The following is a 20,569-nucleotide window of genomic DNA, read 5'->3' as shown; positions in this document are numbered from 1 at the left end:
GCCGGTTCCCTTGAGATCCTCCTTCCTCTCCTCATTGCTGAAAAACATGACTCACTCCCCACTATCTGAAATGGAGAACAGGTTCCCACCAGATCCCAGACAGCTCTGCAGAAGACAGCTCCCAGGGAGCTCAGCACACTGTTCTCCATCCCAAAGGATACACCTCTCTGCCTGGGCAAACTGATGCCCTATGAAGACATGATAGGGTGTGAGGAACCTTTACTGCCTTCCTTACAGGAGTTGCACACACAGACATGCCTACAGATTGTCTTTCCAACCATTTTCCAGGCTCTTTCCGGGACCGAAATATTCCCAGTAGTTTGTCCCTCCTCTCCTTACTAAGCAGAAGCCTCTAAACCAGGAGCCAACTGGAGAGGAGCCAACGATCTAGAAGCAAGTCATAGACAGGCGAAACTGTCCCCCGCATGCTAATAGTCTTTGATGAAGTATTCTGCACATGTGCGGATGAGGCTGCTGCTCTATTATGCTTAGAGAAAGTTTCCATCTGCTCCAGTGCAAACCCCAGCACACGTTTGTCCGAGCACTTTGGTGTCAAACGAGTTCGGTTCTGGACATAGCAAACAAATTGGGACTCCAAAGAAGTGGGACATTTGTTCCCTCCCTACTTGGTAACAAATACTACCTGAGAACCCATGTCTCATGTTGGCTCCCCTTGTCTCCTTTCTCACCCCCAGATTGCTCTACAGTACACAGAGATAAATTTTATTTTTTTTTAATATACTGCCATTAGGGCAAATGGGACATTACAGCCAATAGAGATAATGATCCTGACTGGAATTAAGGCAAATCCATCAAAATATGACACAAAAGAGAGGGGTAATAACAAGTGCAAAAACAGCCACTCTAATAAGTGTTTTTCCACTGCATAAAATACACAATCATTATATTGATCCTTCTGCTTTAATTCCAATGAGCGAGAACAGGCACTAATTACTTTCCTAAATTGGGGCCAAAACAGTGCGCTTGTCATTTGGATGAGCAAGATGCTCTCAGGGCTTCAAATGTGCCATAAACCCAGAGAACAAACCCCATCCATGCAGCACAAGCAAGCCCATCTTCTTTATGGGAGCAAAGCTATCTCTCCTCACAACGGGAAGGGCTGCGTAATAAACCTGTCACATTGTGTAGTACGCTGGAAAGGATTGTGCACTTCGCGGTGTGGTAAATCGTAGAGTTCACATTGCCTAGCTTTAAAATAAAAATGAAAACAAGGATAAAAGATATTTCCTTCCATTGTTTCAATTTTATGTACAAACTGTATGGCAGAAATACGTGCGCGTTTGGCATGGAGGCTGAATTCTCTGTTCCTGCAGCTTGATCCCAGCCTGATCCTTATTTTAATGTAAATAAACGAGGCATCAGTTTTATCTCCCTCTCTCTCAGCAAAAACAATAAACCAGAGAAATCACCACTTCATTTCCAATGTCTCATGCAGAGCTGGGAGATCGAGCAAGGATGAGCCCAAGGGTCCGCAGGCCCACCAGCACCACCAAGGATGGATTGGAGGGGGAAAAAAAAAAAAAAAGAGGAAGAGAGAGGACATGTTGCCCTACCAAAAAGAAATGGCAAGGGCTTGAGTCTCAGGTGCTCCTTCTCTTGGAAGGGCAGAGCTGGGAAGTGCACTAGGAGGGCGGCTGGATGTCTGCACGACAAGTCATGGAAAGCACCTCTGAATGCTAGAGTGCTTTCCAGCTCAGTCTTGAAACCCATGTTCTCTTGATCCGTTTACTGAAATTAGATTATGAACTGTAAGGGGTTTATCCAGAGGTTTGATATAGGACTAATATTTTTTTTAATAGTAATTAACATTTGATTTACAGTGTTCCAGGGAACATTTCCCAAGTACCTTGAAATAAAAAGTGTACAACTGACTTTAATTGGGGCCATGTTACAGTCACGCAGACATGATGACTTGCATCAGAGCAAAATCTGACAGGACAGCATGTGATCAAAGGCAACACATATAGGATCACCGATGGCCCTGGAATAACAGCCAGGCTCTAAAATCACTCATGGGGCTCCGTGGCCACCAAGGGTAGCAAGAATAGTTCAAGAGGCTTATAAACAACAACAGGCACAGGGCCCAGCAGCAGTCAGACGTTCGCTCCCAAGGAGTCACGGTGTCTGTGACACCCCAGGCTTGTGTGTATCTCTCTTTTTTAAATGTTAAAAGGTAAAAAAAAATATAATGGTTACAGAGGTGAATATCTCTCTACTGTGATGTTGACGGGGGAGCATTAGAGCATGCTGGAGGGTTCCTTGAATACCCCTGGACTGATGTCAGAAGCAGTGGCAGCATGCGCCGATGGGAACGTGCCGTGGTCGGGGCGTTGGGCAGCACAGGGTATTCCTTCAAAACAGCCATAGCTGCAAGATCTCTCTGCTCCGAGCTGCAGACTCATGGAGCTTGGCCTCCCACGTGTGCACGCCTGGCACAGAGCCACACTCATGCTGCCACCTTCCCCTGCGTGGTGACACTATCGCATCTATTTGGCCACTCATTTCCACAAACATTCCAGCCCTGTCCGCTCCTCAGGCTCACAGCTGAAACTGGCCAACATGTTCAAAGGTTATACGATAAGAACTCTCCAAAAAGACAAAGCGTAATTACATAAGGCTTGTTTCCTTTGGAAAGCCGGTCAGGCTCCCAAATGGGAGTAACTTTCACAGGGACTTAACAACCTTACTCAGTCTCTCCTGGAGCAGACTTGCCCACAGTCACCCTACACAGAGGGTTTCTTTCAGCAGCAGGAAAACATCCTACACATCAATAAGCCACCGCTCCTAGAGGAAGCTTGTACAGCAGCAGGAGAGGGGACAGCAAGAAAGGCCACCCAGCTGCTCCCATTACCCAGAGCTCGCAGGCAGAGCTGCACAGGCACAATAAAGCCCAAAGGTCCCAGTGGAGATGGCAAGATGTCTGCATGGCTGAGCATCACAGAGACAGAGCTGTGTCACAGGAACCCCCAGCACCCGAGAGCGCAGTCCAGCCCCACTCTGACCATGGAGCTGCTTCCTTTCAGCTGCCAGGCCACCCGCCATCAAAGCGTAGGAGCAGCACAGTGCTCACCATGAAGGTGGGGACATCCCACGCTTCAGAGCAGTACAGAGCAGTAGCTGTGCCAAGGGAACACAGCTTTCCCGACAGACAGTCACATCTACAAGGAGCTGTTCTTCCAACAGAGCTACACTGCTTGGGGATCAGACATTCCCTCAAGCCTTAGAGTGAGCTACCCAAGGTATCTAGTAATTTCCCCTCACACCAAATACATTTTTGAATTAAAAAAAACAGAATAAAATGCCAGAGATGAAAGGAATTCAAGCCACTTGGATAGCTTTGGAAAGACTGTCAAGTGAAAGAACATCCCGCAACGTTTTATTTTATTGCAAATGCCCTGAAAAATCTTGTCACTTTGACAGACACCTAGAAGAGCCACAAGCCCCGTATACCACAGAGGGAGTCAGTGATTTGACATTTTACTACTAACTTTTTTTTTTAATAGTCTTATCCATCATCATATGGAGGGGCAAAAAAGAAAAGACTCTGCCTTAACCATTTCCAAAAATGTGGAGACATCTGGATGGATTTTCCAAACAACCTTGGACTCCAACATTGAGAAAAGGTCCCAAAAAAATAACTGTACATGACAGTACTTGTAATATTTATCTGGAAAAGGAGAATATTTTGGAGTTATTTTGCTTTATCTGCTACCTGAAGCAGGTACAGCTAAATGGCATTTCACTGTCACGGTAAATTCACTTGACACGCAGGAGGGAGCGGAGCAGCATACACTCAGGGCATCGCCAGCAGGATGTGGACCGTTGGTTCCTCCCTGCTCATTCCTGGGGCAGTTGGGGTCACAGGGTGGCCTTCAGAGGGGACAGCGTCTCACTGGTGACCACCAGGTGGCAATCACGACACAGAAACGCACCCCCATCCCCAAGGGGACCTCCAGGGACTGTCAGGTCACCCCTGTGCAGGTGACCACCCTGGGTGGCCAGTGCCACCGCCAAAACTCTTGGCCAGAGCATCCCACTGCTCCAGCCACACGCAGCCAATGTGAAGACCAGAATATGCCGTAAATTGTGCTTGAACTTCCCAAGGGAAAAGGAAAGCTGAGGAAGGTGCATGACCAGCTTGAGGGAGTTCAGTTGCAGGATGGAGAGTACCTGGAAACACACCCAAGGCATCCGGGGAAATGACTGCCAACTATAGAGGGAGTTTCCCTTGTCGTACTTCCAGCAGACTTAGATGGTGCAGAGTGATGACCTATAGGCTCTTTAGTCCAGGGACCTTCCGAACCATGGTGGTTCTGCCAAAGGGGTATCAAGAAGTCTGTGGGAGAACTAAGGGGTGCACAAGAAAGTTCAGAAAACCAAGCATGCAATGAGCTGCAGATCACCTGCTCTTGTCTTTCAGGTGGGCCATGACTAGCAACACAGCTTAGAAACAAGCTTATAAGCCAGCTCAAAAGCAAACAGGAACTTTTGGGGCCTTCAAGGTTTCCTTGTCTTTCAGTGTTTAAACAAGCATATATTTATAGTTAAAAACAAAATGGGTCACCAAGGTTTTGTGCTCCCATCTCCACAAGGCACTTAGTGAAGTGCAACCAAGTCCCAGAGGAAATGGCTATGTATAAAGACAATCATGGATGTTTTCTTTCCTGACAACACCCTTTACATCTTGGAAACTACCAAAACAGCCAGATGAGAATATACAATGTTGTCAGAAGCACAGATTAGACACACACATATCAGCCAATGAAAAAAGACATTAGCCCATCCTCCTAATTTCCACCTTTGCTGCTGAAAAGGGGGGTTGTTTGTGTCAAGAAGCCAAGCAGTACAATCACCCTCCAGTCTTTTCTCTGTTGGAGTCAAAGACGACATAGAAAAACTCTGCCAATAAGAAACTTAGTCATAGTGAAGTTCACAGCACAGCCAGCCCCTAGTTAAGTGGAGCTCAAAGGGAGGCCACTTCAGTTTATGCACTGCAGTTTAGCTAGGAAATACTGAGTGACTTAACGTCTCGTGGTTCTCCAGGAGTACACGTGAAACTTTCTATTACTGGGCACACAAAGCAGCCACAAGTGATAACGAACTTAAACTCAGGGAAACACAGACTTCAGTTTAGTTTACTTCTAGTGCTGATAGATCTGTGCCAACATACTTACTCTTAGAAAAAAAAAAATAGAGTTTTATGCAAGTTTTAAGCTTTACCAGTAGTTTGAGCTGAGGACTCCAAAAACTACGATGCTGAGACCATACATCAGTTGTGCTACCCTATCGGAACAGCTTTGCAAGAGGAAGATCTCCATCACCTATAAAATTTGACCACCGCATTGCCATAGGTCAGAGTTATCTACTTTGGATCGCCAACTAAACCACGACTACTCAGTTTTTGCCAAGATAACTGAATGAATGTATCAATGCCCGCCATTTCTTACTGAGATCCACCTGATAGGAAACAGTGCAGCCGCTCCAGGTAGGCGCTTGGCACACTGCAGCTAGAGCCAAGAAAGAGTGAAAACGCTGAAAATGACACAACCTTCCTCAAGGAGAAGCAAAATTAACTTGCAATCTGGATTCAGCCCAGCATAGGCCATTTGAGTAGGCTTAAAATCTCCTCCTTCACAGTGGTGCCTGCAATTTGAACTTTGGACAGCAACGGCTTTACATTGCCTCCTGAGAAACACCGAGTGCAACACCCTTCTCATCTGCTTCAGGAGTGAATGATTCTTCTCTTGATTTCTAGTATCCTTCCTTGAAGCAATGCAAATTTAAAAGCACAAAAATCATGACTATTTTCTACTTCTTATCAGTAAAGGCTTAAAAACCAAAGATGAGCTTTACAGCTACTGATCTTCTTCCTCTAGCAGAAGTGAAATGACTACACACTTTGTACTCTTCTTAAACAAAGGGAGGAAGGATCAAAAGGCTGCCAGCACCCTACGGTGCTTGTGCCGGTCAGACTAAGTACCCATATGTGTTCCCTCTGGACTGCAAGCTCTTTTGAGCAAAGACTGTATGCTCATTAATGCTGTGATGTGCCAGCACACTGAAGCAAGCACCAAAAGAAACTACCATTTTGTAGCCATGAGATTAACTAGCGATGAGCTATGCTTAGCCTCGTCACAGTTTATCCACCAAATATCAGAGGGATACAAGACAAGTATCTTGTTAACAGATTCCTATGTCTACCGCATGTATCAAACTAAGCAAAACCAAGAACTCCAACTAGAATCTCAGTCATCTCCACTTCCAACGGCAGCCACATACCCTGTTGCAAAGTTGCTGTCGTCTTTCCAGTCCACTATGCGACAGATGAAGAGCATATTTGAATAGTCCTCAGGCCTGGTCACAAAGTCTGGAGGGCAATCAGCCAAGGACACATAGGCCCTGGGCACTCTGTGGTCCACAGGTGAGAACATGGCACACCTCCTGAAGAGTTCACTGTTCTTGTCCGCCAGAAGCTTGATGAAGCCCGTAGCTGCTCGGGAATGCTTCTTTTCCAAAATATAGACCACCTGGAAGAGACAAAGGTTTCTACAGTTAATACCTTCAGAGAAACTTATTTTCTTTAACCGAATAGGGATACACAGAGGCTTAGCAGAATATCTGGAAGAATCACAAGGCCTATATCATGTTTTCCCTGCGTGTGTATATATGTGTGTGTGCATTTTTTAACCGAGTACCCAGTTACAATGTATTTTCCTTGCCATCTTGCTCATGGCTATAGAAGAGCTAAGTGCCTTCCAAGTGCTAGCTCTACAGCAATTTTCTTGATTACAGAGCAAAACCAGACAAGAAGCAGATGCTTCCAAATGCAGGGAATTAGCCACAACATACAAGCAACTCCTGTAAAATCTTTCATTTGTATCCTCGGCCTGTGATTTCGACATTCAGTGCAGAACAGGCCAGTCCAAAAACGGTGCCGCTGGCGGATCCAACACTAACCACAGGAAAGGATGTGCTGTGGGGAATTTGGCAGTTCTCTCCTCCTCTCTGTGCTTTCTGAAGTTAGGGGTTATTTTACCTTTATACAAGACGGCTTTGAAAAGAATAATAAATTACAATATCACTAAATAATTGTTCCAGAGAGGTGTTCATCCAGGCTATATTTTTGTAGACCATAATAAATCACTGGATAACAGAAATATTATAGCCGATTTCCTAAGCTTATACAGAAGAGTCCTTCCAGAAGGTTTCGGGAGCTGCACCTCTGTGCAATTCTGAGTGTTGAATTGCCACGCTGGATGGGACCAGAGGGCAGCCCAGCCCAAAAAGGGACCAGAATCAGAGGCTGCAAAGGAAAGCACAAGACGTGGAAGAGATCTGACCCAGTAGTCCTTCTCTGGTCTCTTAACATTCAGAGGTTGATTCAAATCTTGAACCAACAGCACTAACAGCCTTTCCAAAGTCTGTAAGAATTAATTCTGACAACTTTGGATATCCTGACGCTCATATTAGTATCCAATCTTTTTTCTCAATCTTGCTAAGTAATTTTGCGTAACAAACAAAGGGAATTTAAACTAGGGTAACTGGTAAAAATAACAAGACACTTGATTTTTATCAGATCGGACAATTACTCTCTTTGAAATGGGGAATGAGATTCAAAGATCAACAGATGGAGACTGCAGGGAGGCCAGGGCTGGTCTCCTTCAGCCTTTGGGAGTGCACACGTGCTCACTTGTTGCTCTCCGTGGAGTTACCTTGGCTGTCCTTTGAAGAAACTTATCTGGGAGGAGCCTGGGATCATTCACCTTGGGTCCATCATCTTGCTTTGTTCTGTGCACTCCAGCGATCCCAACAGCCTTCTCTGCATCAAACACACACAACAGTTACTGTAGCACATTGCCATGACTAATTCATATCGGGTCTTTGCTGTAAACTACAATACAAAGTGAATGTAGCAGACTTATTCGAAAGGAAAAAGATCTCTCAAGTGTTAGAATAGCCAAGCGTGAAGCAACTATTATTTCTTCAGGCTACCGCAGAGAACAGATATATGTTCACTTCTCATGCAGATCTGCTGAAAAACAACAAAAATCGAAATAAATCCCAACTTTACAAGTAGAACTATGCCAGCCATAATAAACAAAATGGTGGAAAACACATTCTGTTTTTTAAATACTAAGAACTACATTAATTTCCTGGCATTTCTTAGTTGAAGTCATTAACATTATATAAGTAGTCCTCTAAGTACATACATTCATTTAATATTTAATTTCCTTTAAAAACATTATGAAAGGTTATAAAATGCACGTTTATCTTCGAAACCGTATCTACTAAGCTGACACTCTTCAGCTGTGGACCAGGATTATGAAAAAGTCTAATGAAAGTAATTGCTATATATGACAAACAGCTCCCTCCCCCCAAAATCACTTCACCAGATACCAAGAATATTTAAATCAATAGTCAAGTAATTTCTAGCTTGCAATTTTCAAATATCCAAGTGTCTGAGTTTGAAAGTGTCTGCTATAGGTGGCTGGCACACCGAATGCATTTAGCATTTACAAACATCCGAAGTGATCTTTGCCATGGAGAAGGCTGGGACCGGTCCCCTCTTGAGCTGTACACCCTGCTGAGAGCCTGTGGTTACTGCTCTGACAGCATTTTTCAGATGGAAACATCCACGTGCTCTTCTCCAGAGGGCTCATGGAGGATGGATGCCTCTTTCCACTTGTATGGCAATCACATCCATCTCAAGCACATGTGTAAAATCAGGCTCTGAGTGTTCAAAAGAAATTTTGCTTTCTTAAAGAGAGATTGTGGCACTGACTGCAAGTTTCAAGGGACACAGCTGTCACTGTTTCCCTTAGAAGACACGAGATAAAGCAACGTTTCACTGAAGACTGTTCTCCAGCAGGCCAACAGCGCTCATGCACGCCAGAAAGCCTCCAGGAGAACAGCGGTGACACACAGACCCTGGCCCGCAGATGACACCCATCTGTCCCACAGGGACCCTCGATGGAGGCTGCTGGTGACATGACGGATGAAGGGGGCCGGGCCGCGGGAGGGGAGGCTGCAGCTGCCGGCAGCGCCGAGCAAGTGCCAGGGCACCGGGGGAGACGCGCAGGGGGAGCCGGGGTGACAGTGGGGGAGCAGCTTGCCCCGAGGGGAACGGCTGTGCACCACCATCACAGGGGCACGTTCACAGATGGTCATGCCGCTGCGGACGGCCCGGGTTGCCTTCGGGCAACGTTACCCCAGCGGTCGTCTGACAATGACGGCGATTGCTCTAATGACAAACTCTGGTTCTCATATGCCGCTAATTATCCCCAGTTTGCCTTCTGATACAAAGCTCCTCAGACTTCGCTTCTCCCCAGAGATCATCTTTTTTGGAAGAATCTAAGTGACTTTAATTTTAGTTTATCTTTACTGACTTGCTAGCAAGGCTGAGAGAAGAGACAGATATTCAGGGGTTTAAATAAAAATCTACTGTCCTAAAAAAGGTAGCAGTAGTAGTAGAAGCAAACCCATATCCCTTTTACTTCTCCCACTGAAATGAACTCAGATTTGCCACAATCAGGGTTACTAAGGGATAAAACTACCAGAGTTACATGGTGACAAACAAGTTGGGGAAAAAAATTGCTCAGATAATCATAAATAGTTGAAAAAGTGGGGATACCCAAGTTACACACCTCATTTGCTTACCTCCTCTCAGATCTTTGCCAGCTAAAGGTCATATCAGACAATCAGTAAGGAATAAAAGCAAGGAGCCAGTTTGTTTTCTTATAAATTTTCAAGCCATTGGTTAACAATCATGGGTTTATGGTGTGCCAACAATAAAAACAGCTAGGACAAAGAACAGGACGATCTGGAACAAAGAAACACTGCAGAGGGGAGGTCGGTAGCCTTCCGAAGGCCGTGTGCCCAGGCACACCTGCCACAAGCCCAGGGCTTTACTGGAGTGAACACTCCCTCACGTAACGGCACATACTGGTTGGAAGAGAAACCAGATCTAAACGTGTTTGAGGAAAAAAAAGCAAGAGCTGCACTTGCTGCTTTCCCAGCGCAGCAGAACGACAGCACCGACTCAAGGCACAGCAGGCAAGAATGAGAAGAGGAACATGCCCCTGTGAGCACTGCCACCTTTCCACTCCTCCTTCCAGCTCTCATGTCTCTAAAAAGTCACTCGCATTTTTTCACGGAAGCAGCTTTCCCCGTCAAAAAAGGAGCCAACAGTGGTGTCCTTGGGAGGTATCACACACACGCTTCCAAAAAAGCACAGAAGCACCAGGAGGGAGCTGTCACGGGGTGACAGCACATGGGTGACCAGGCCTTCCTTTGCCTGGGATGAAGATGATGCAGGGTCAGGGCATTTCCCCCTGCGCTGCTGAAGCTGTGCCCCATGCAAACCCAGTACAGGTACCAGAAAGCATCTAAATTCTCATGTGGCACATGGTAGAACCTGCCGTTTTCCTTCACAACCAGCATCAACCAGGGGCTGGCTGGACAGTTCCTTCTTCATCAGGGGTCCCTCCAATTTCAGTATCCCTCCCAAAAAAATCTGGGATTATTAGAGACTCCAGCAGACAGAGGCTGGGATCTACAACTATACCATCAACAGAAAGAAAGAAGGAAGCAAACCCCAGCCATCTACTTATTCCTACCCATCTTCCTTCATCAACTTCAGTATCTAAAAGGTCATCGCATACATTGACTGATGGGCAACACTTCTGAAACAAGACAGGCAAGACAACACACAAGGAACTCTGTACTCTTGGGGCCAAGAGATGTGGACTTCTCTGTAGGTTGTAGCTGCTCCTTCTGAAGTCAAAATTCTGCCAGTATTAGGGCTGCATCTAGTGCTTGGAGGTCTACAACAGCAGAGCACCAGCAATGAGACAAACCTCTCTGCTCAGAAAGGACAACTACCCAGATCCAACGTCCACCTTGCTCAGTTGTGAACGTTCTGCACAAAAATCTCAGTCTCAACAAGGACAGTGATAAACTGCCATGAGAGTCTGGTACCTGAGTCCCCTGAATACATTTCTGACAGCCCCTGCCTTGCATTCCAAATCCCTCTTCCCTCCAGTGAAACTGGAACTTGATGGGTGGGCAGGCGAAGAGGAGAGGTATCAGGGCCCCACTGGAGACTGGTGGTCTAGAAGATCTGAGCTGGGAGACACGAACATCTCCCACAACATGGCAGAGCCACGGAGGCAATCCTAAAGAAGAGTTAACTTGTGAGAGAAGCAGGATTTTGAGCAGGGGAGGTGGGAAGAAATTCCTTGCATTTTGCCAAACTAAAAATGAATTATTCTGACCCTTTACTGCAGTGGTTATCCAATGACCATTCAATATTTCCACCCTGGGCAAAGACATGCTTTCTGAGAAAGATTTACTATGTTAGCTTGGGCAATACTTCATAAGCTTATCTTACAGTGAAAACACACTTCAGCAGCTAGGATCCAGTGAAACTGCATTATAATCTCAATGTTTTCCTTTCAGTGATTATCCGACAAACCAAAACTGTAATAGTCTTACTTTAAAAAAAATTAGGCACTAGATACAAAAAGCAACTCAAATTAGTTATGTTATTACCAATAAAGTAGATCCAGGACACTTGGATTTTGCCTCCCTCTAAGAGATCAGCTTAGGCAGCTTCAATACACACTTAGATTTGCCTGACAGGCATTCCTAGGTCAAACTTTTTTTTTTCAAGCCCCCCAAATTTCCTTTTACAAATAAATTACCATGGCATTAAAAGGTGGCCAAAGTGGACCAAAAGTCATCAGACTAGAATTCTGATTACTTGTGACAGATCCAAAATTATTTTCACTAGGTTTGCATTGGTCACTGTGGAAATTTGCAATTCTGTCCAAAAAGAATACAATTAAAGATGCAATATCCACTTGCAAACGAAAATATATCACAGTTTCAGATCTCAAAAACAACTCACTGGAAAAAAAATCTCCCTCTCTGGATGGAAACAAGTTTTTTTTTTTAAAAAAAAAAATAGTTCAATGTTTGCTACTTCAGCTAGGAAAAAAAAATCTACTTGAGAAGTTATTTGGCTTACTCTCCATGGGCATATCCAAGAATCCCCTCAGAAGGCATTATTGATATGAAGCTTTTAAAAAAGAAAATGCTGCTCTTCAGCTTAGTGCTCACATACCAACACATCTGTAAACCTTTCAGTAGCAAAGTCTACTACTTACTAATGAACTAACAACACTTAGGTTCTCTGATGTCTGCTTCAATAAGCAGTTTTCAGCATATTATTTTTTAGTACCAAATGCATAAGGAAAAGGGTGTAAAACAAACCAATATATTATAAATATCTCAAGGATTGCGTGTCAAAGGATGTGTTTTTGGAAGTTCTGTCTATACCAACACAGGAGACACGGGAATTAAAACGCCCTTCAACCAAAAAGCGATACATTCAAATGCATGCACAGATTTGCCCAGGATTACGCTATTCTGCTACAATTTTCATTATTAGGGACAACGAGAAGGAAACACGTTGTTTAGAAAACAGTACGAGGGCTCTTCACATTCTGTCACCAATGTTTATTGGCACAGAACAGGTTTTTTCTCCCGAACACAAAACTGATGGTAGGAACCACTGGTTCAAATCATACTTGGTCCTCCTTTCACCAAGTAAACCAAAATGTAATTTTTTGAGGATCAAAGCAAAGGCATCTGGTTTCATAAAAACATCTGTCCCTAGCTGGATGATCTCAGTTCCTACAAAGCTATTTCATGACCTACAGAGGTAGGAGCTCTGAGCTTCTCCTGACCTTGGCAGACTTCTCCCCGACGGATTCCGCAGTACAGAGGTCCAAGTGAGCTATCACTGAAGTCTCACCCAGCAGGCTGAAGAGCATCCCCTCTCACCCAAAATGTAGGGAGGAAGGAAAGTGTCTTTTCACTTGGTACCAGGTACTATCCAAAACTGGAACTGATTTTAAACAGGCTATAAGAAGGCTCGCTTGGGAAAATATTGTGCAAGCAGCAGTATTTTGTGAATATTTCTATCTCCACACAAAGAGCTTTCCACCTGTGACAGAGGGAAGACAGGTAGTTCACTGTGACAAGACTGTTAAGTCAACAGCTTCAGAACTTAACATGTGCAGCTTGTCCAAAATCAGCCTAACAGCTCCCACGTGCAATGCAAGACAGCTCTGCAGGTAAGAAGCAAAGCTGCTCCAAACCATGCAGCACTCCCGAGTTGTCTCATCACAGAGCTGTGTGTCTAACGAACAGGACTAACTTCCTTAGAGATGTTTATCTTTAATGCTCATTTAAGCAGATTCACCCTGCCGCAGCTGTTCATGTCTAAACACCTGAACTCACGCACCTGCATGCCCAACAGCACACTGAAGATGAGGACCAGGAGATTCAGATGATTTTTGAAGATGCACAGGTGGGAGGAGACCCTCGGGGAGAGGAAAGGTGTAATAATGGATCTGTACAGCAGAGACAAGCATCTGCAATAATGCAGAGCAAAGGCAACATGAAGAAGTGAGTATAGCTGGCTTCCTTACACACGCAACACAGCCCAGCATATAATTATTTACTTATATTCAGCCACCTCCACAAGGAAGGATGGAGGAGATGGCAGAATGATGTGACAAGAGTGTCACTTTTCCTTAGAACCCTCCAAGCCTGGTCCGCAACAAAGATTCAACATCATTTTGGGAAGCTGACATCTAGCTCAACAGATCAAATCATAGCTGCCTCAGTAGCCACATAACATTACTACGACCACAGCACCGGTACTCAGGCCTCCTGGCCCTCTCATGTCCTTGAGAAGCTGCCAGTCAACAAGGGGGTTGGAAGCTTTATTGCAACAGAATTAAACCTCAAAAAAAATAGGTAGTGTTGCAGTCTACATAAATACAGTTTTGTTACATTAATGGCAAGTAAAATTGAAATGTTACAAAAACATTCCCATTCAGTATTTTGCCTATCTGCCTAATGTTCTTCCTTCCTGCATGTGCGTTTGTTCCTAACGTGTGTGTGTGTCCAATTTTACTATTGCATGGAAAATATGTTAGCTGAATGAATCCTAATCTGATTCATCCTGGAAACCTTGCTGCTAACAATGACCATACTCTAAAATGTTTATCTTCACACCCACCATTCATTCTCAGTATCATGCCCTCTCACTTGCTTGACCTAAACTTGTAAGTCAAAGGAGAAACACAGGTGAATTCAGGAACATATGGCAATACGCTGAACTTAATCTAATTCCTGTTACCCAAGTGCAGAAATTTTTTTTTTAAATTTTTTTTTTGCCTTCCGTAAGAAGTCATTTGGGGGTCAAGATAACTTATTAGGGAAGAACGGCATAAGAAGTTTTCCCAACATTAACCTCCATTGCAGGCTTCAGCTGTGCAAGAAAAGAATAACTGGAGCTTATTCAGCCTGTAGCATTTAATCAATGCAACCGTAAAGCCCAATTTGTTCAGTACCAGAAGAACATTTTTCTTAAAGTTGCTATACTGTTTATTCTTCAAGAAATCTACACTCTCATTTAAGAAAAGTTTTAGCAACAACCAAAAAGCTAGATCCAGAGACCCGCAAACATGAACTTGGGATAAACTAATAGAGAGCTGTCTCAAGCAGCTGAAACGACTCCAGCTACTCTGCTGGTTTTCCAGGCTTCGGCAGAGTGAAACCGATCTGATTTTTGACAGTTCCACCTCAAGGATTTCTATTAAAAGACATGTAACTGAGAAGATTTCCTGGTGAGCTTTCACTCTGCTGTGGCCTAGAAATGTTTCGAGCTATGCAGTGGAGACGATCCATCTCCAGAAAGCTGCAGGCTAGGAAAGAAGTGTGAAGACTTCGTAAAAGCACTCAGAGTGAACGGGAGCCTCTGAAGAGGAGGGAGAAGAATATTTATTCCTTCCAGCAGCCAGTGATGTTGGTGGGCTCCAAATTTGTCAGAGATTTCATGGCAGCTACACTGAAAGAAGGGAGAACCTGAACAAGAGGGACACCCTACAGTCCAGATTCTTGTCACCATCATCCTTTCCCTACCAGCCCTGGCCAAGGAGAGGAACAGTAGTACCTCCCTAAACTCTGCCTATGCCAATATCAGACACTGCTAAGTGCAGAAGGGCTCCAAGTGCCAGAAGACAACACAAAAAGCAGGTAGGCACCAACTCAAGCTTAAAAGAAGGGAGAGCACACACAAAAGCACAAGAGAGGGCACGGAAGCACATGAGAAGGTGCAGAAGTGCAAAACAGAGATTAAAGTCTAGATTATACATACATTTTTCTCCTTTGCTAGAAGGATCCAAAACCCTTTCTAAGCACTGACTCCAGAGCATCATCCTGAGAAAAGAATGGCTTAATGTGCTATCACACAACCATACTGTGAACGTACCAAATGCCACCATGTGCTGAGCCAAGTAATCCCGAAATACTCAGTAACAGCCTCCAGTCAGTAGTAGTGTGGACACCAAGCAATTTTAGATTATAATTTCTGAATTTACCAGGGCTATTAGAGACTGACAATCACATTTGACTTGAAAAGAGACCGACCAGCATCCACCTGGCCAACACTGAACAGACAGGAGCAAGTTCTGCAGCAGCTCGAACCCAAATTCTGTTGACTCTACCTATTAACCATCCACTATTCGATTCAATTTTCCATTACACAGTTGGCTGAGGTAGCTGTCAGTTTACTCTGCCTATAAATTAGTTATTTCTATTCAAACTTCAATACGTCAAGGCAGTGAGCAAGCTTCGGACATTCACACAAACACCGACTTGCCGAAGCGTAGGTCTAAGTGGAAATCCTGAACAAACACAACTATCTGATTGCTGCCAGGGCAGCCAGTCCACCAACTTGATTACTTCTAAGAGCCACCCCGTGGGAAGCAGGATACTCTGCGTATCTGGTAAAGTAAGATCTCTCATGAGAAAAGCTGAAAAAAGCTGAGCAAACTAGTTTGACAAGGATAGCTTTGGCATAGTAACACAGTTTTACAACTTTTATTTGAATATCCTTTCGCAAAGAAAGGCTGAGGCACTTTTATGAGCGCAGCTGCCATTCTCCAGAGTACAAGTAGCTGCTACTGTTCAATTGCTGATGTTTCTTTATCAGAGTAATCTGATTCCAATATTTAACAAGAGACAGCTCACATTTGTATGAAACTCATGTGACACACGAGTCTGTGTGGGGGTACAGCATCGTAAAGTATTCCGTAGAGAACATTTTGCACTTTTCCTGGGTTGGGAGGATACAGAGAAGTTTCTAGTTTTTATAACATATTGAAATGGAGTATAAGGAAAATCCTTCTACTGCAGTGACAAGTCACAGAAATAATGTATTCCAGCTCAGTACTAAGTGATAAGATAAAAGTTACATTACCTCTGTTGCATTAGTCAATGTGAATGAGGATTAAGGAAAAGAATTACAGACCTGGCAAAGGCTGTGTTGACTGGTGGATGACTTCTCTGCATAGCAGTGACACAGAATAAGCTGAGGTCTCAGGGTAAAACACAGAGGATTTGCACGTCAGTACCAAGCACTATAGAGAATTAGTATTTTCTGTGTACACGATATTGTGCAGACCAGTGCCAGGATGCTATTGCCTTGTTCTTTGCCTGCATTTCAACAGGGCATAGAAACCCCAGAGAGAGTCTGAAGGACACTAGTAAAGGAGCTGAGAAATTTTCTTCAGGCTGCTCATTCTTACTGTATTTGTAAAGAAAAAAAAAAAAACCAGAGAGAAAGTCTGTTCAGCATGTAGAGATATTTACACCTTGGAAATACAGCTGAAAACACAAGAGGAAAGGGATTTCCAACTTTGCTAGGAAGACCTACCTCCAACGACCAAAACTTAACATTAAGAAAATCTAACTTTGGAACAGGATATTGCTCTTTGTGTAGAGCAGCATGCTGGAGAGGAAAACGTCTCATCACTTCCTAGATCAGAGACTTTTCTGAAGATAATCTTTAACCGAGCTGCTTTGCAAGAAGAGTTCAGAAAAGCAGAGCAAACTCGTTTGACCAGGAGAGCTTCTGGCATAATGACACCAGTTATAAACTTTTATTTAAATATCCTTGAGCAAAGCAAGACTGACGCACTTTTATGAGCACGAGAACTTTCAGAAAGTACATGGGCTGAGAACTAGGCTGAATGCGATGGTCTCTTCACTTCTGTGGAGCTCCCTCTTGCTTACCCCATCCTTTCTGGGGTCTTAGGAAGAGAAAGGCAAGAAGCACAGCTCTCATAACTGCAGCATCTGAGCCTCAGCCTGCAGCCTGACGCATAACAATTTCTACCAGTTTGCTTTAAGCCTCGCAGAGGCATAGAAAACCCAATGTACAATGACTTCGGGGAAATTCAGTCCACTCAAATCTGGGCCATAATCAGCATACATAATGTTTCATGCTTCAGAGCTTCTGACAGCAAGGGCCAACCCAAAATTCTTTGCCCCAGTGTGTAACTAGAGGTGGAGAGGGTGACTGGTGCTCTGAAGAGGAACGGAACCACAACAAGGGATGGGACACAGGCCAGGGTAGAAGGGATATCAAAACAGCCTGTACTCCCAGCGTGACCCAACGTGCTCTTACTCGAATGACACGTCTACTTTTATTCTTCATGGTTCATTCTGACCACCAGCAGCAGAACAAATGAGCCAGCAACAAAGATGTTGCGTAATTCTACTCCTCCATCAGAAAGGACAAAAGCTGTCTTGCAACTGAGAGGCAGCAATCTGCAGAGCTTATGTATATGCACAAAGACTTGAGCACTGTCTAGCAGCGTCTAGAGCAACATGGCTCTGGTTTTTTGCCCTGGAATAAGTAAAATTTACTTTTTATTCAATTAGGGTAGCTATGGATATTTTTCACCCCCAGAAATCCAGGCGGGGTTTTCTGTTTGTTTGTTTTCTGTTTCATTTGGATTTTGTTTAGGTCTTTCATAAATAAAAGATCTTTTTATATGTACACACACACATATATGCAGGCATACACATACCTACATAAAGTGCACATGAGAACATGATAGACTGTTTCTTGACTATTAAACATGATGCCCTTGATGGCATCTTTTTCCAGCTCAAAACCTTCAACCTTCCCTATGTTAGGGAAAAAAAGAAGAAAGCCCACTAAAAGTGTTCATTTAAGAATTGCACTGGCCACAAATTATTTCTCCTGCTTCCTTCTGTGCATAACGGCATGCAACGCATCTGTGTAATAAACCCTACAAAGCAATGCTCTCAGGGAAAGTAAGGCACTGGTTTTGGTGGGTCAGGAAGAATACCCCCCATGGGATCTCATCTCCCATCCACCTCTCTGTTTTGCTGCGGTAGTTGTTTCAAGCAAAAGAGATGTAACATAAAAGAAAAGGCTCACAGGCAGTTCGCTTGAAAGGGAAGTTCAAGGGGCAGCATCAGCCGAGAAGCCCCCGCAGGGCAGGCCCACGTTACGCGGGGAAGGGCGCTTCCACTCACCACAGTCAACCCTGCAAAGCACTCTGCCTCCCGATGCCGGTACCACATTCCAGTGGATGGCCTTAGCTAAGTTCTGCCTTGAAAAAGTGTATGTTTGGTCCTTTTAAAAAAGCCTTTTCAGCCACACCTGTGAAGACTGAATTTGGCAGGATCTTTTCTTTTTTTCATGACAGTTATCACTGATGCTAGAATAACTATAGCTGTTTTCCAGGCAAGACTTAAAATCTGGATAAGTGATGATATAAGAAATTGCATGAAAGACAGGAAACAAGCCAAAGCAATCATCAACTGCTCAAAAACACCTTCAGAAAAAGCAGCATCGTAAACTTTATATGTATAAAAAAAGGAGGGCATTAAAAAGCAGAGCAAGAAGAAACTAGAGAAAAATCCATATGGGTTATATGGCCAAAGAAGCTGAAGCAACTATTAAAAGAGGTGATAGCAAAATACAAACTCAGCAGAAATCTAACTGGCACATTCACACCAGCCACAAGGCTTGTTAAGGATGAACATAGAAAGGGCTTGAAAACAAAAGAAAACAGTTGGCTTAGGCAACTGCAATGGAAAAGTAGGTTGGATTTCAACTGTGTAGACAATAAGCTGATCTAACGTTTGCCCTACAAGTTCTCCAAAGACAGAATTAAATGGCAAAAAATACACTCAGACGGCACAGATATTAAGAGATAACTTGATAACCTCCAACACAGGTCACTCCAGAGCATCTTGAGGAAATACGATGCGTCAAGAAAAGTCACTCTCATCAAGCCTTTACACTAAAGCATAGTTATACACGTAAAGTAAAATACTGACTCAAGTCTATATTTATTTTAGATGCTGGTGTCAAACAAGAATCCATTTCTCTGATTTTTCATTTGGCATTGCTATCAGAAGCAAAACCAGAGGCAACAGACACAATACGTGACTCAGGAGCACATTAGGAGATTTAGAATTGCTGAGTCAAAGCGGCAGCTCAACAGCATGCAGCTATAACACTGTGTCCAAGACTGCAAAAAGGATGGGGTTAATAACCAGTTGCATAAAACATCCGCAGACAAGTAACTCCCAACTGAAGCCCTATGCTGGAAAGTAACGGAACAAGACGGAAGTTGGTTCACATACCTTGGCAGTCACTCAAAGACAGTGAAGGTACCCAGAAGGAAACAGCATCATGAACTGGTGAGGCGGCAGCTCCATTCATGAGCTGAAACCAATGTTTTGCCATAAAAACTACAACACTTCCACTCAAATGTTATTTCCAGTTTTATTAGAAGATGGGTGTGAAAAATGGAAGTCTACCAACAGTATAGGCGGAGGTCTGTGCATCTTCAAAAGCAATCTCTCAGGAAAACATGAGGTATTAAAACAGAACAGCTTCACAACCACCACCGAGATTTCTCAGAGACCAACAACTACTTATGTCCTAAGTTACTGCCATCTTTTCGGGACAACTGGGGCATGCGTCAGGAACACACCAGAGTATCTGTCCTGGCAAATTTTACAGCAGCAGCTGAAGGCACATGTTAAATGTGCCAATTGTCTGAATCCTTTCAACACGCAGCTCTTCAGGAAGGGATTTAGTACTAGAAAGGACATGCAAAGAGCAGCATAAGCATAGTTTGGGACAGGGGAGCCTATTTTATTTTGCCCTAAGCAACACTTGATGGTTTGGATGGAATTCAGATTCAGAATAAAACAGGTTTGCCTTCAAAACAGATCGCATAATTGGCTTTAGGTTTTAGTGCAATTTTCTTTTTAAATGGACCGAATCTTTAAGTTGCTCATAACTCAACTGTTTGAAAACAGCAACAAACCTAACTGCCCCCAAGGAAATATATTCTTATCCCCAAACTGAGGCACGTAGATTGGCCAGCCAAACTGCCATGAAGGAAACTGCTACAGCAGCATCTTGAATTAAACAGCAACCAGCAGTCCCCAGACAGCCCGGAGAATTGCAAATCCAAAGGTGTGACTTCTGTTCCAGAGATTTACTTTGCATCAATCAAAACTACATAAACCCCAGTCCTTAATATCCATTCAAAACTATGAAGGCAGTTTAGCGGAAAGGGATAGAAGTGATAAGGCATTAAGCTTTTATGCCTGTATTTTATATCTTGCAACGAAG

The 20,569-nt window shown here is 43.9% G+C and overlaps 1 protein-coding gene across 5 annotated transcripts in view; it reads right to left on the bottom strand.

The window, feature by feature from the left end:
• Positions 1-20,569, bottom strand: part of DIS3L2 (DIS3 like 3'-5' exoribonuclease 2) — a 193,189-nt gene that overhangs the window by 112,376 nt on the left and 60,244 nt on the right. For all 5 annotated transcript variants that reach the window (XR_008578235.1, XM_054834804.1, XM_054834806.1 and 2 more), the window contains 2 exons: positions 7,734-7,840; positions 6,301-6,548 (listed from right to left, as the gene is read on the bottom strand). Coding sequence is in view for 4 of the 5 variants with exons in the window: in XM_054834804.1 (XP_054690779.1) it covers positions 6,301-6,548; positions 7,734-7,840 (355 nt within the window). In the remaining variant the exon portion in view is untranslated. The remainder of the gene's footprint in view (positions 1-6,300; positions 6,549-7,733; positions 7,841-20,569) is intronic.

Source organism: Grus americana, chromosome 9, assembly GCF_028858705.1.
Source record: "Grus americana isolate bGruAme1 chromosome 9, bGruAme1.mat, whole genome shotgun sequence".
Lineage (NCBI taxonomy): Eukaryota > Metazoa > Chordata > Aves > Gruiformes > Gruidae > Grus > Grus americana.
The sequence above is the reverse complement of the archived record's forward strand: the minus strand, read 5'-3'. Positions and strand labels throughout refer to the sequence as shown.